The following is a 14395-nucleotide window of genomic DNA, read 5'->3' on the forward strand; positions in this document are numbered from 1 at the left end:
AGTAAATAAAAGAAACGTCTTATAACACTTAAAACATATATTTACGCTTATACTGTTACTCACAAGACGGTAAATATACAAAACAGATGGTAAGTGGTGATCGATTTCGATTGGACACTCCAATCATCATCAGACCCAATAGGCGAATGTATATTTATGTATATGTATATTCGCCTATTGGGTCTGATGATGATTGGAGTGTCCAATCGAAATCGATCACCACTTACCATCTGTTTTGTATATTTACCGTCTTGTGAGTAACAGTATAAGCGTAAATATATGTTTTAAGTGTTATAAGATGTTTCTTTTATTTACTTTCCGTAAATTTAATAACACGTACAATGCTGATCAAGAAGTTATTTAATATTTTACAGTCACTGGCAGCATTTTTGAGAGATATTTGAGTTACAAAGAAAACTAGACAATCAGGCAATAAACTTGTTAATTCATAACTTCATAATTATTTGTAAGGAAGCTCAAACCTTATTGGTTAAAATGTTGTCAGTAACAATAAAATGCTCTTATTTTAAGGTACAGTTTTTATGTTTTTAATGCCAGGATGGACTCTTTCCTATTCAGGTAAACCTGCTATCCCAGCACCAATTCTTAAAACCTTGTTCCCTATTTAGTTAATTCACTAACTCGGTAGTAGTAAATCAAAATATACAAATATCTACACAGCTTTAAGAACAATATACTGTAGTATAAATAGTATTACTTATTTTACAATCTTAACCAAAGTAATGCAATGCATAGGCTTACTGTAATGGGACAATAATTCATAAACCATTTGTAAAAAATGTTTTAATTGCTGAGAAAAATTGAAAAAAAAAACAACTGTCTTCTTTAATCTTAAAATTCAAAATCAATTGTGCCAACTTAGCTAATGTGCCAAATACAACTTGAATGTGATGACTCTCTAGCAATTACAGATTCCTAAGTACATTCAACCTTAAAATAATTATATTGTAACTATAAAGTAGAATCTTTTAACTTAGTAAAAAAATATTGTTTTCTAGTTGCAAATTTCATGAGTTTGCTGAACATCACATTTTCTGATTCCTAAAACCAAAATTCTTATATGATCACAACAAAATTATACTTTATTCTGAAATATCTAACTAGAGTTTAAGCTAGTATAAAACTCTTCCTAGTATGGTAATTAATTTTGCTGAAATTTAGCTGAATATTTGCCCATTTATTTGTGTGTTTCTACGCAAGTGGCATTTTTACGTTTTGAAAGGGAACGATCCAAACCCTGGTCTTGCCACTATCTAACGCCAACCTCTTCATTAATTCATAGCCCGATGACAAATAGCATCTCGGTCTGGAAACGATCTCGCATGGATTCGAACCAGTGACCTTAAGATTTTAAGCCGAGCAGGAGCGCTATTACCACTCGTCTACCCAGACAATTAAAATTTGGATAGGTAAATTTCTTTTAAGTAAATCCAAATATACAAATATCTAGACGGCTTTAAGAACAATATACTGTACTGTAGTATAAATAGTATTACTTAGTTATAAATTTATAAAATTTTCTACTACATTTTAGCTTTCCTTTGTTCCAAATTTCAAAAAGATTGTTAAATTTCTTTTATTAAACATATGAAAAATCAACTACAGCTTAAACCCTAATTATTACAAACATTTAGTGGTAGGTGTAACATTAACAAAGCAAATAATTGTTACAATAGGCCTACCACAACGGCTAAGTCACCATGGATTCCTAAAATGTAACTAGTACGAGCACAGGTAAAATATATTCAACAATATAAAATATGTAAATGCAAAAAAGATAAAAAATGAAAATAGCTAACAACATAAAAATAAAAAATTGTACAACAGTAAGTATAGTTCTGTTTTAAGAACTAAATAACAAATAAATGCTAAAACTAGCGGTCCTATGATAATAAAAAAAAGTTAAATAATTTCTCTGGCCAACAGCCAAACTTGGAGGAAAATGTCCTCTAAACTCATCCTCAATGTCATAATCTAGCCTTAATCAAGATAAAAAGTATTAATCATATCTCAAACACTTATTTTGATTAAAAGGCACATTTTTCTTGTACATACGATTACATTTAAAGCTCAAAGTTTCTATGTTGCATCTGCAACTCATTTGTGTCAAAACCTATATTTAGTCTCAAAATTACAGTGAGTTAGTTGGTCTTGGTATTACTTTGTTAAATAAAGAGCAACGGCTGCTTGCAATAGGGTGTTCCAATACATCTAATCAGTCCTTTAGTTTTGATACTTTATATATATATAATTTAGAATATAATAAACAGTTCTTTGAGGCTCCAAATTTCATTTGAATATTTTCTTTTTGACTGTTTTTAAATTTAAATAACTAATGTTTAACTTAATTAAACTAGGAACTAGTGATGGAATGAATGAATAGTCGATGTCCCACACTACCCTCAAGGACCGAGGATGTGTGTAACTGCAAAATACACATCCTAATAAAAAAATAATAAAGCCGCAGTTAGATCCCCTTATGTAGTCTGAATACTCAACGTGATAAACGATGATCAGTAACATGTTAAGAACAGAGAATTTGTTTGAATACTTTCTAAGTCAACCAGACAAATTGCACTGACTTTTGCATCAAATATCCTATTACATCTTAGAGAGTAATTGAAATAACGATAAAATGGGGTTACAACCTCTTTTCAGCACATGTTTGGCAAGTGAAATAGCCTAATATCTTTGAACACTGTCAATAGTGGTCATGACCTAATTTTAAGTAAAATATATTCCTTATTTAACTATACTAACAAATAACTGAAATAATACATCAACTTTAAAAAACGAATTGTCACTAATATAGTAGACTCTCGCTCATCCGGACTAATGTGGCGAACGTCTGGTCCGGATTACAAAAAATCCGGACTATTGAGATTCAAGCAAATACAGTAGGCCTACTATATATAGCTGTTTAAAAAAAATTTTGTTCCAGGTCCACAGTATTGATAGCCATGCAAATGCAGTTCCACTGGTAATAATTTTTACCGCCATGTTATCTGAGTTTTTGATTATCCGAGGTAGTCTTGGTCCTGTTTAGCTCGGATAATCGGACTTCTACTGTAATGTGCCGCAAAAAAAATCACAATTGCCGATCTGGACTATCGGGAGTCCAAGGCCGATCTGGATGAGCGAGAGTCCACTGTATATAAGCTTCAACTATCAATACTTTGACTATCAATTGCTTTGTATATAAGGTACTGAGAGTACATTAAAGTGCACTATTGTATAAATATAAATCTTCACTACATATAGAAATTCTATTATCATTATGAATGAATAGTTAATTAATAACAGTTTAAATACCAAGAAAATGGTTCGATTAATTATTGCTAAGTTAACAAGATAAATAATTGCACTGACCTTTGGGTTTGCTTCAAACATATTCAATTAAGTCAAAGAGAGCAATGGAAAAATAACACTATGAGTAACTATAAAATCAGGTCACAAGAAAATAATATGCATTATGTAGCAGCTAAGGGCCGGTTGCTGAGCTCGGGATTTAGCTAAGTTCTAGACTTAAACCGGCTTTAGACTCTGGAGTCTAAGAGGTTTATAGTAATAGAACTCCAGCACATTTTATAAGTTTGAAATTGTTTTGCAAATAGAGTGCTTGTGAAAAAAACCAGTATTTTTCAAACATGTTATGTGCATTCTAAAACTAGTACAAAACATATTCCTTACACAAATATTAGCCTATATGTTCAAAATATTTAGGTCTTACAATTAGTCTACAAGGCAAATTGTTACAATAATAACAATATTCAAGAGCACAAGTTTTGTAAAAATTACTTATGAATTATACAATATTCATAGGTTACAGATAAAGCCATTATTGAGTATATAGATAAATTATATAAACATTAGCCTATAGCCTAGTAAATGATGCAAGATGAAACAATAACAGTGACCTGTAACATAGACAAAAAGAATTAAATATAGACCGTCAGCTGTGCTGCGGTTACCATAGGTTCTGGCGCACACCGCTGGGATCGCCACGGTAGTTACAGCGTACGCGCTACGTAAACTACAGCGGTGTGCGCCCGAACTTATGGTAACCATGGTAACCGCAGCACGGCTGACAGTCTATATTTAATTCTTTTTGTCTATGCCTGTAATCACCACTGTCAGTCCTCTGATATAATAGTGGGTGTTTTTAGTCCAACTACAAAACCACATAAACCAGGCAGCTACGTCAGTGTTATATCAACTTCTTGAAAATTTATGTATATTTATAATTAATAACAATATCCTCTGTAAAGTAGTCTTAGGTTTTATATGGTTGTTTTAGTGATGAAAATTACTGACGCTATTCTGTAGGCCTACATAATGTGTATTAACAATAGTTATTTTGATTGATTGATTAGTGACTGGTACGGATTCAACTTTGAGTCAAGTGCAGGTCCAAGCTTGACCCAAATTAGTGTATTTTCCGGTAATATCCACATTTACACAAGGTGAGTAGACAGGCAGGTTAACTATGGTTACATTTCTCCGTTATAAGTTTCAAGTTACCTGCCTACTCTACTCGCTTTGTGTATATGCGGATTTTGGGATATTAACATAGAAGAAATGTAGCAAGTTGCTCATGTTGACCAGACCTCTACTTATGTCTATCAGTTCGTCTGGCGGTATGTCCTTGTACTGGGGGAAATCCTCCAAGGTACATTCCGCAGTTGACTCCACACAATTCCTGCACAGAGGTCGACACACGTCAAGGACAAAACGGCCTGTCTCCATTATTTCCACCAACCTATACAGCTTTGGGTCTTTCGTTATATCTAACGATTGAATGTTCCAACCAAAGTCTTTGTTGAGCCTGATCATCCATGCTCCGATTAGAACCCGTCGAACCTCGTAGAATGCTTCGTCGTCGTCCAGTAATTCTCTCAGTGGGCAAGTGAGCGTGAGCTCCGCGACACATCCACACTGGGATCGGGATTTCCAGTTGTCTTCGTCGCATTCAGCAATGAATTGTTCCAATGACTCTTTGGTAATGGCAACTTGCCCCATTAATGCGTACGCTCTTCTTCTCGGCTGGCTGGTTGAAGGTTGGCTGGTTGAGGGTTGACTGGTTGAGGGTTGGCTGGTTGAGGGCTGGCTGGTTGAGGGTTGGCTGGCCAGCCAATCGAAGATTAAGGCTTCTTTGAGTTGTTCTGTTGGCAAGTCGGGCAGTTCTAATGGCTCCGGAGACAATCTAAAACATGGCCATAAATACTTAGAACTTTGCAAAAACAAGACCATGGATCATTGACAGTGTATAGAACTAGACATTCCATAATAAAACCATCATTTAATAAACCCACCTTCTCTGTCTGGCTACTGGAGAGAGAGATCGATCCGAGGAGGCTGATCGTGATCTTTTCTTCTTCTTTTTCTTGGAGCTAGTCCCAGGAGTAGCTTGCTCTTCCTCGGAAAAGAGAGGAACTGAAAAGCGAGTTTTTCTAATTAGTCTGTGATTAAAACAGAAAAACTATGGAATGAAATCGGCTGGCTTACCTTTAAAATATGGAAACAACTAACTGTAATCAAATCAGTTTAAATCTTTGCAAATGTCTTATATTCAGCCAGGTAACCAGGTGTCCAACTTTTTAAAGATTTATCTGAAGTGAAGACTTAGCACTTTAAGCTCTCATCCAAATTTTCTATATTTATCTGTTTTAGTCCATATTTAACTAAAATAAAGAGAAATACCCCCGGCGCAGTAAACCTGCAGACTAAACGTATTTCAACTTGCCTGATTACATATTTACTAAAATATTTCCATAAATAAGACATATTTATTCCCAATTTAAATAACATTAGATTTAAAGAGTGCTTAGGTTTGCTGCTACGGGGAAGGCGAACAGTGTTTTTTGACCAAACGTCAATAGTATAGGATGAAATTAAAAAATTTACCAAATTTGATCAACATACTGTATATCCATAAACAAGTAAACCTACAACAGTTTTCATTTTCTCCATAAGAATAACATAGAAATTTTAAATTTGCACTTTTTTGAATTTTCTCCATAAGCATTAGGCATACAACAATGCTTCAATATACTAAATTATTTATTTTTTAAGCTCTACAAAATGGTTGGGAAAGAAATTCCAAAGTTTTATGTTTTTAGGGTCAAAAATTGGAAAAACCCATTTTTACCCCATAAACCCCCGTTCCCATGGTCCGATCATGCTGGTTCGCGAACTCGTTAAATAAATCTAGGTTTACACGTTTATAACAAATTTAATCAAAATCGGATAACTTTTGTTCGAGTTATCCTGCTTACGGACATAGATGTAAAAAGAAGAAAAAGATGTGTTGTGCAATCCCTATTACACTCAATAAGGCGTGAACTTCCACCGAGCCGGACACCGTTTATTTGAGGTGGCCCTCTCTTGCCAGCTAAGCCACACATTATTGGCTTTAGTATGGATTGCACTTGTACGAGATTCAAACCTGCGCATGTAGAAAGACCTCACTGCTACACTCAGTCTACAGCGCAACACTTTAGCCAACTTAGCTACCATGCCGCCACCACGTTGGTCAGCCAAACGTTACAAGTGCCGCTATAATCACACTAGCGTTCGGAGGTGAGATTCAACGAAAAACGCCCCAAACTGTACTCGGCCTTAGGTTTTTAAGTGTTTAAAGTTGTGCCAATATATGTACATACCTGGCATTTTGTAGATCATTTGTGGCATCCCTCTCTCATTGACACTATAAAAAATTAAGGAAATTTTAAGCATTTTAATTTAAATATGAACTAACTAGCAGAAACAGGTAAATGAAAATACTATTCTTAACTTTTTGAGATCCAAATCACGGTATATTGGGTCTCCCTGGCTAGGAGATAACATTATAGGATGATTCTAATCCTGTCACAATCAAATTTTCTGGTTTCTAGCTCATGGAGGAGTTATCCTGACCGGGTGTACTGATCAAGGATTTAGTACTACCTCAAAACTGATCCATACACAGATACATGAAGATTAAGGATAGGTTCCTCAAGTTTGATCCGGTCTTTTTTTGTTATATTAATTAATTGCTTCTACAGTCTTTGAATCTTTGAACTTGATAGGAATATATATGTAATTTTTTTTACTCTAAGTAAATAAACACAGTTAGATAATATGAGTTTGGTAATAAATTCAATGTTATCTAGGGAGATAAACAATAGGTTGTTGAAAAAGTGTGTGATTCGGATAATAGATGATCAAACTCAACTAACTATAAGGAAAACTAGGTTAGTAAAGCCACAAAAAAAGTTCTATACGTGGAAAACTTTAACATTAAAATTGCATTTGTAATTTCAAAAAACCTGTTGACTGAAAATATTTAGCAATAAAACCCCATAAACCTCCTCCCACCCCACACACATAGTTATGGTAAGCAAAAAGTAGCAAAATGCCTGATCTAGGGTGTAACTCCTGAAGCCATCGTTCTCTTACTGTCCTGAACATCCATTATATTGTTAACTACCATTTGAGCCATCTACTGCTTATTTTAGGTAGGCTCTTTCACCAACCTGTTACAATCTTCTTTATGTGGATCAAGAATTCAGTACTATCTCAAAATTTATCCATACACACTGACTTAGAATGAGGATTTGGGACCGGGTTCGTTCCCCTGGTTCGATAGGGGTCCCTCCAATTGCTACACTCTTCTTAACCACTGTGTCTACACTTGAAATAACACATATACTTTTTGTCAGATTCAGTAGAATAGGATCCCAGGACAATCACATCGCTAAAGTATATCCAAGTTGATCTGACTCACTATTCAGAAGTTGTGGGACTTAAAATCTGTCGTCCTTTGCCTTGTTGATCGCTTTTGTTTGGTAATTTATAGGCAAACTAAACTATGTATGGTCTCGAATTGCCTTTCTTTTTTGATTCCTCCTTTTGTGTGTCAGTGGTATCAAAGAAATATAATGGTCCCAAGTTTGTAAATTGCGCAAATAATCAAATTGTTTAGTTGATGTTTATGTTTGTACTGGAAGAATAGAGTTGTCACAAAAAATGCTATATAATTTTTTTTAATGCGGTATCGCCATAATTTCCTGATTGGGGTTCAGGAAATTGAGTTCATAACAGCCTATCATTGCCGTAATTATTCTATATTTCTCTATAACATGAATTTTCTCCAATCAAATTTAGATGGTTTTACAGAAGAATTACCTATATTTCTTGATTATTAGACTTATTTGAGGAGATTAGCAACATTATTATTGTTTTAGGCTGGTATTAATATATGTGTGTGGACATACAGACTTATATCTCAAAGTCATTAGACTTAAAATGTTTACTATTGTTGTCACATTGTCTACAGCGGAGTTTGAAGCAATTTTTTACAAAGTGAAAGATTACTACATTTTGTTTGGTCTCATTTAAAAGAATCTTTGTGTAGATTCAGAAAGTAAGGTAAACATTTGTAGATCACATTACTTTTCTTACAGCTGGTCTACTTACAGACAGTGGACTGCGGTATGTGTCCAATGTCCGGTATTGTTCTTGATACAATGCAGCGTCGACAAGTGTTGGCTGACCACAACAAGCAGTGGACCGGAACCCGAATCATGGACGTAGTGTATAAATTTTACTCATAGGGTACAGTAATTTTGATCTGGCCGTTAAACTAACTGTTTTGTCCAGTCTATGGCATCAAATTAAATGTAAACAACCCATGTTTTTCTAGGTAGTTCCAGTCGCGGATTTATGGGTGGGGGGGGGGGGGGGGCTGTAGGGGCTGCAGCCCAGGGCAGCAGATTTTTAAGTGGGACAAATTTTAGAAGTATGTTTTTTAGTTTTTAATTTCAAAAATATTTTTAGCTTAAATCAAAAAATAAACTTTATTACATAACTAGGAAAGTCAAGGGTTGGAAATTAGACGTACTGTAATGATCAAACCTTTCCACATTTAATCTCCACTAACGTCACACACCAGCCAAGCTTCCATTCCCGAAAACAGCCATGGACTTGTTTGAATCAGCGGAGAGCGAAGTGGCGTGATGATTCATTTTCTCGCGAGTTGCTGATGAGAGAAATATTAGGTACGGTATCCACTGTTTTGTTTTGTTGACATGTTTATGATGTCACTGCAGTGATCAGGTGTTTGAAGTGAATTTGAGGTTAGGAAACGACATAAACAGCCAGCTGTCACGAAACTTTATAGTACAGAGTTGAGAGATAGGGAATACTTATATGTTGTTTGAATATTAAAGAAGTTTTTTTTATTTCTATAGATGGGCCGATACAAAAAATTGTCGATACCGATACCACCAAAGTACTCTCAATATCTATCGATACCGATACTTCCGATACCTATCAAAATAACAGCTGGAATCAAATAAAACATTAATTTTAATATGAACATATTTATTGTCAACGATAAATAAGCAGAATATCTTTCTTTATACATACACATTTTTGTATCCATATTAGTGTCTTATGTTAATAGAGAGTGGGCTAAACTCATTTAAGTTTAGATTTGGATTTGTAACATCCATGGGATCGTCTACACTTTCATCTTGGCCTAGGCCTATATTCTTCCCCAACTGTTGATTTGCTTAATTCCCTCTGGAAAAATTCATTTTGATGGTGAAGTTTCAGATGTTTATCGTGGTTAGAAGTCGTACGAGACTTAGGCTATCTTTTTTGCACAGTTTACATTTTGCCACATCACGACTTTCACTAATAATATTCAAAAAGGCCCACATCACTTTGACGCTTACTTTACTCATATTAAATAAAAAAACTATATCATTCATTAACTAAAATCAAAAGAAACTCAATTAGAACCAATGTGAAATGACAATAACATAACCTCAACAGTCATCATACGGATGGATCATACGACATACACTGTAACTGCAACACCGCGATCGTGCATATAACAGGACTACTGCATCTCTAAAATGCTAACCGTGATTGGTTCATCGTTATCCTCCGATCCAAAACCAGCCAATGAGAAAGGTTCTAATAAGTTAGTAAAGACACTAGCACTCGGTGCGGCGTTCAACAACAATCCAAGTTTCAATGTCGCTAAAACATAGCACATGATTGGTTGATCGTCGTCGCAGGGCAGTAGGTGAGCCAATGAGATTGTGTCTATTAAAATGCCAAGGACACTAGTGCTCGCAGTGGGGATCAACCAAACCAAGTATCCACGCCGCTGTCACATTACACGTGATTGGCAGAAAATCGTCTCTGGATGGAAAACTAGCCAATGAGGTCGTGTCAATCAAAGTGTCAAGGCCACTAGCGCTCGCAGTTGTGATCAACCAAACCAAATATCATCCCTGGAGTTGAAAACTAGCCGATAAGGTTGCCTCTACTAAGTAGGCAAACTTAGCTAGGATTCGTAACAGCAATTTACCTGCTCTGAACTGACTTAATTCGCACCGATTCGGTAATTGTGGCAAATGTGGATAGCCCATGGCAGAAAATCTTTAAATCAGCCTCTGGGTAGTTCCAATGTTGAGGCTTATTCCCTGAACAATATCAATTGTTCACTAACTTTCGTAGCATATTTAAAAAATGTTGTAAAACTATTGACAGTGATGTCCCAGCTTACTTGTAGTTACATGTATTGGAATAAAAAAATTTTATAGGAACAGAAACATGAAGGAGAATAGTTGCTACATAAATATCCTGTGCTCAACAGTATTAATATGGAATAGAACTCTAATTAACACTTACGTAAAGTGTTGGCCATCCATGATCTTCTGACTAATCACATCTTTGATAGTTAGCCCAGAGTCAATTACATGGTCAAGGCTGTAGATACAACCAAACGCAGGCAATCGATTTGGGTACTTGGCCTCGATTTGTCTCAGCAACCTTAATGTATCTTCTGCTTTTACCGGGCCAGTCTTCTTGAGCAGTTCTTGGTGTTTCACAGGCATGTGGTGTTTCTGAAATGAAAAAAGAGCCATTTTAAATCCATGCACAACATACCTTATATTTAAATTTTAAAACGTAGCCAAAGTGGCTACATTCAAACACCAACTCTCTTCAAACTATGTCCATCCACTATCAATTTTGCATTAATAACTTGTTCAAGGTAATAAAACCTGGTTAATTTGGTTTGAATTGGACGAGAAACCCCAATTAGAACATCCAGAGATAGTTTTAGATCTGTTGGGCATAAAGTAATTCACAGACTCTTGTGTACTAAGTGCCAATGAGGTTACAATACAATTGTACCAAATCACTTCATAACCCACGAATTGCAGTGAACTAATTGTATCTCTCATATTCCTGTTTTTATATACCTAATTTTCTATATCCCACCCCCTGTACACTATAGGTGATCTTTTATTTACATTACTTTGGTTTGCATGTCATTTTTCTGAAATTTCTCTACCAAGCAGTTTTGTTTGAACTTGATTGCAGTGTTTTAGGAATGTCAAATTCAAAAAATTTTGAATCTCAAATCCAAAACCTAAAATCCCAGTGCTGGATCATAAATAAGGAAATTAAGTAAAATGTTTATGAAATACGACTAATAATCCAGTTTTGAAATGTAGGGTTCAAGTTACTTTAATTTATAATGTTAGCAATAATATTTGAGGTTCGAATCACAAATACAGCATATTAAATCAAGACTTCAAATCTTCTCTATAAATTCATTGAATTTAAGATTCAGGTTCGTCAACTATGGTCTGCTAAGACAAATTGCACAATGATTTAAAGTTGTTCTATGTATAATGAATCAGGAATCCAATTGTCCCTTCACTTACAATGTACCATTGGCGATGTTGCTTGCTAACCAGATGTAACAAGACCTGGTCTTGGTTGTTCATCCCTTTTCTGCACAACATACAGTACCACAGGAAAACCCCTTGTTCGTCATACTCCACTATGTACTCCGTCCCGATCAACGGTTGTGGATACCTCTCTATGGCGTTTTGTATGGTGCAAGCAACATTGTCGAGAATCGACATTCCTGCAATAAAATGGTGATATCAGTATGTGTTTTCTACAAGTAAATTCGTAAACTGGAAGAGACAAACACTTTGAACGGGTTATCTAATTTGGTATTTACGCTCTAAACCTAATGAACCATTGCTCAATGGAGTTGCACATGATGGAACGCCTTTCAACTTAGATGACACAACACCATCAGTTTTTACATTATTAGCAACGAATGTAATTTAGATCATCTACATCTTGAAGTATGTAATGTGCAGCTGAGTGTGTATAAGATCATGAGCAGTAAGTAAGTGTGTGAGCACTAAGTTAGACCATGTAGCCTACAACAACTAAAATGTGCAATTTAGTTCATAAGTAAATACCACTCTTTGTATTTCCCTTTTTATGAAAAAAAACTGTTGGCCTAATAAATTAAACGTTTTTTAAATTTCATGCAACTCTTGGATCATATGTAACATTACTAGCTAGATCATATATAAGAAAACAAAACATTTACTGCAACACTGTAAGGATATTACAAATGCACATTATGATGAAATCCCTTCGACTAGTTAATTGAAATTGTAAACATATCCATAAAAAAACTATTTACGTACCTTTGATTGTTTTTCCTATATGCCTTCCTGTGTAAGGATGAGTAATTTTTTCAACAATGGAATTCACCCCTGTTTTACACAGCTTGCACCGGTAACCTCCACCCTAGAGAATTATACTACACTTAAAATTCTCAAGTTATCGATTCCCCCAAAAATAAGTTCTAATAGGCTACAAAAACTCTTTCTAAGTAACAAAAGAATGTAATGAAGTAAAAGAATGGTGCATTAGGATGGATAAAACTAAGAATAATTTGACTAATGATAAATAGTAAAAGCTGAGAGACTAGAACCACATCTGATGTTTACAAATACAATTTAACAGAGTTCTCAAACCACATATGTCTGAATCTGAACAAATCAATTGTTCTTATGGCAAAACAATTTTTTAAATGTTGACAGCAAGATTAAGGTTTTATTAAAGACTTTTAGTGGCTAATCCTACTGAAACTATTAACTTCTAATCTCCAACAGAGTGTGTGAGTCATATCTCTCAAAAGGATGCGAGAATACAAAATCTAATAACTAAATTACCTTAACACGTTCAAAAACTTTGTTATCCTCGGTTTCATTCACTAAAAACTCTGTGAGGACTGTATGCTCCACTGTAAAAAAATGTCATATATGAATGTTTTAATCAACCAATTCAGCTCTTATATTTGAATATCATAAAATAAATTTAACAAATACATTCAGAACATGATATTTAATAGCACCAAAACCGGAAATTTCCACATATTATCCACTTGACATACATTGAAACTCTCACGTCAGCTAAAATTATGTTAATTAAATTAGAAATTAAGAGATTTTATAAATTGTATATTTTATTACTAGGGCCTACAGTGAAGTTTTACGGTGGAAAATAGCGTGGGTTAAAAAGACACTTTTTGTCCGTGTGGTAAACTATATTTTTCATTAACATTACATCATTAACTAACCAAGCTAAATATTATTTATGCAAAGATAACCTCTCAAAACGACTTCTAGCTTGTTTTCAATACTGCTAATGCTAATAAGCAGCTGTTTAGTAAGGGATACAATCATTTTGTCTGTTACTATTGTGTTACATTAAAATACATTATACCATCGGGCATCGATATGATTAGCAATCAACAACAATAGGCTAACACCTTACCTAATAAATCAATCGATAAATAATTTTGAATGATACGATTGACACAATCAAAATTTACAACTGTTTGGTTCACAACAGCTGATTTTTAGTCTCTAGAGACTAAAAATGTTTACTCCCTAGAGAGTAAAAAAGCTGCTTTAGACCCGCATGCATTAAAAACGGCTGTTTTTGCTGCAGTATGACGAAAAATTCTTTATTTTATGTTTCCTTTATGTGTCTGATTGGATTTACACTAAAATGTGTTCTTAAAAATATCAAATTTATTTCCTATTTAAATATAATTAGTAGGGATGGACGAGATTGGATTTTTAGTTCGAGACGAGACGAGACGAGATTTTTTATTTCTCATAAAATTTTGAGACGAGATCGAGACGGGATTTCCCTTCTCATACACAACGGGAAATGCACGTTCAAAATTTTTACCTGATTTTGTAACATTGTTAGATGACTGTTTAAATACAAAAATAATGATAATAGGCAAGAATATTTACAATCTTTTATTAAAAAACATCAGTATAACATTTTTTTATTAATCACGCCTAACTTATTAAAAATGCCTACGATTAGGAAACATAGTGATATCAGTTAGAATAGAGTTAAACTTATCCTAAAATAAAATAAATCATAAAATAAAAGCAATTTTAATTTTTATAAAATAGTTACTTGTTTTGACTTTTTATAGTAATAAAACATTCCTCACACTGCTTACACTTAACATAAC

At 34.3% G+C, this 14395-nt stretch overlaps 1 protein-coding gene across 1 annotated transcript; it reads right to left on the bottom strand.

Moving 5' to 3' along the window:
* Positions 1 to 789: 789 nt before the first annotated feature.
* On the bottom strand, positions 790 to 13633 carry LOC128989395 (uncharacterized). The gene is made up of 8 exons (XM_054411284.1): positions 13624 to 13633; positions 13071 to 13141; positions 12540 to 12642; positions 11751 to 11956; positions 10708 to 10922; positions 6684 to 6727; positions 5334 to 5454; positions 790 to 5224 (listed from the first exon to the last, which is right to left on the bottom strand). The coding sequence occupies exons 1-8, from the start codon at positions 13631 to 13633 to the stop codon at positions 4552 to 4554; spliced, it is 1443 nt and encodes a 480-aa protein (XP_054267259.1). The 3' UTR covers positions 790 to 4551.
* Between the last annotated feature and the right edge of the window lie 762 nt (positions 13634 to 14395).

This window comes from Macrosteles quadrilineatus, unplaced genomic scaffold (genome assembly GCF_028750875.1).
Source record: "Macrosteles quadrilineatus isolate MER2022 unplaced genomic scaffold, UCM_ALF_1.0 Scaffold_3__2_contigs__length_128488019, whole genome shotgun sequence".
Classification (NCBI taxonomy): domain Eukaryota; kingdom Metazoa; phylum Arthropoda; class Insecta; order Hemiptera; family Cicadellidae; genus Macrosteles; species Macrosteles quadrilineatus.

Coding starts and splice junctions, on each gene's coding strand:
- LOC128989395 (XM_054411284.1), bottom strand. Junction 6,728..10,707: donor ATGGATGGCCAACACTTTAC/GTAAGTGTTAAT, acceptor AATTTTTTATAG/TGTCAATGAGAGAGGGATGC. Junction 5,225..5,333: donor CCAGTAGCCAGACAGAGAAG/GTGGGTTTATTA, acceptor GCCATGTTTTAG/ATTGTCTCCGGAGCCATTAG.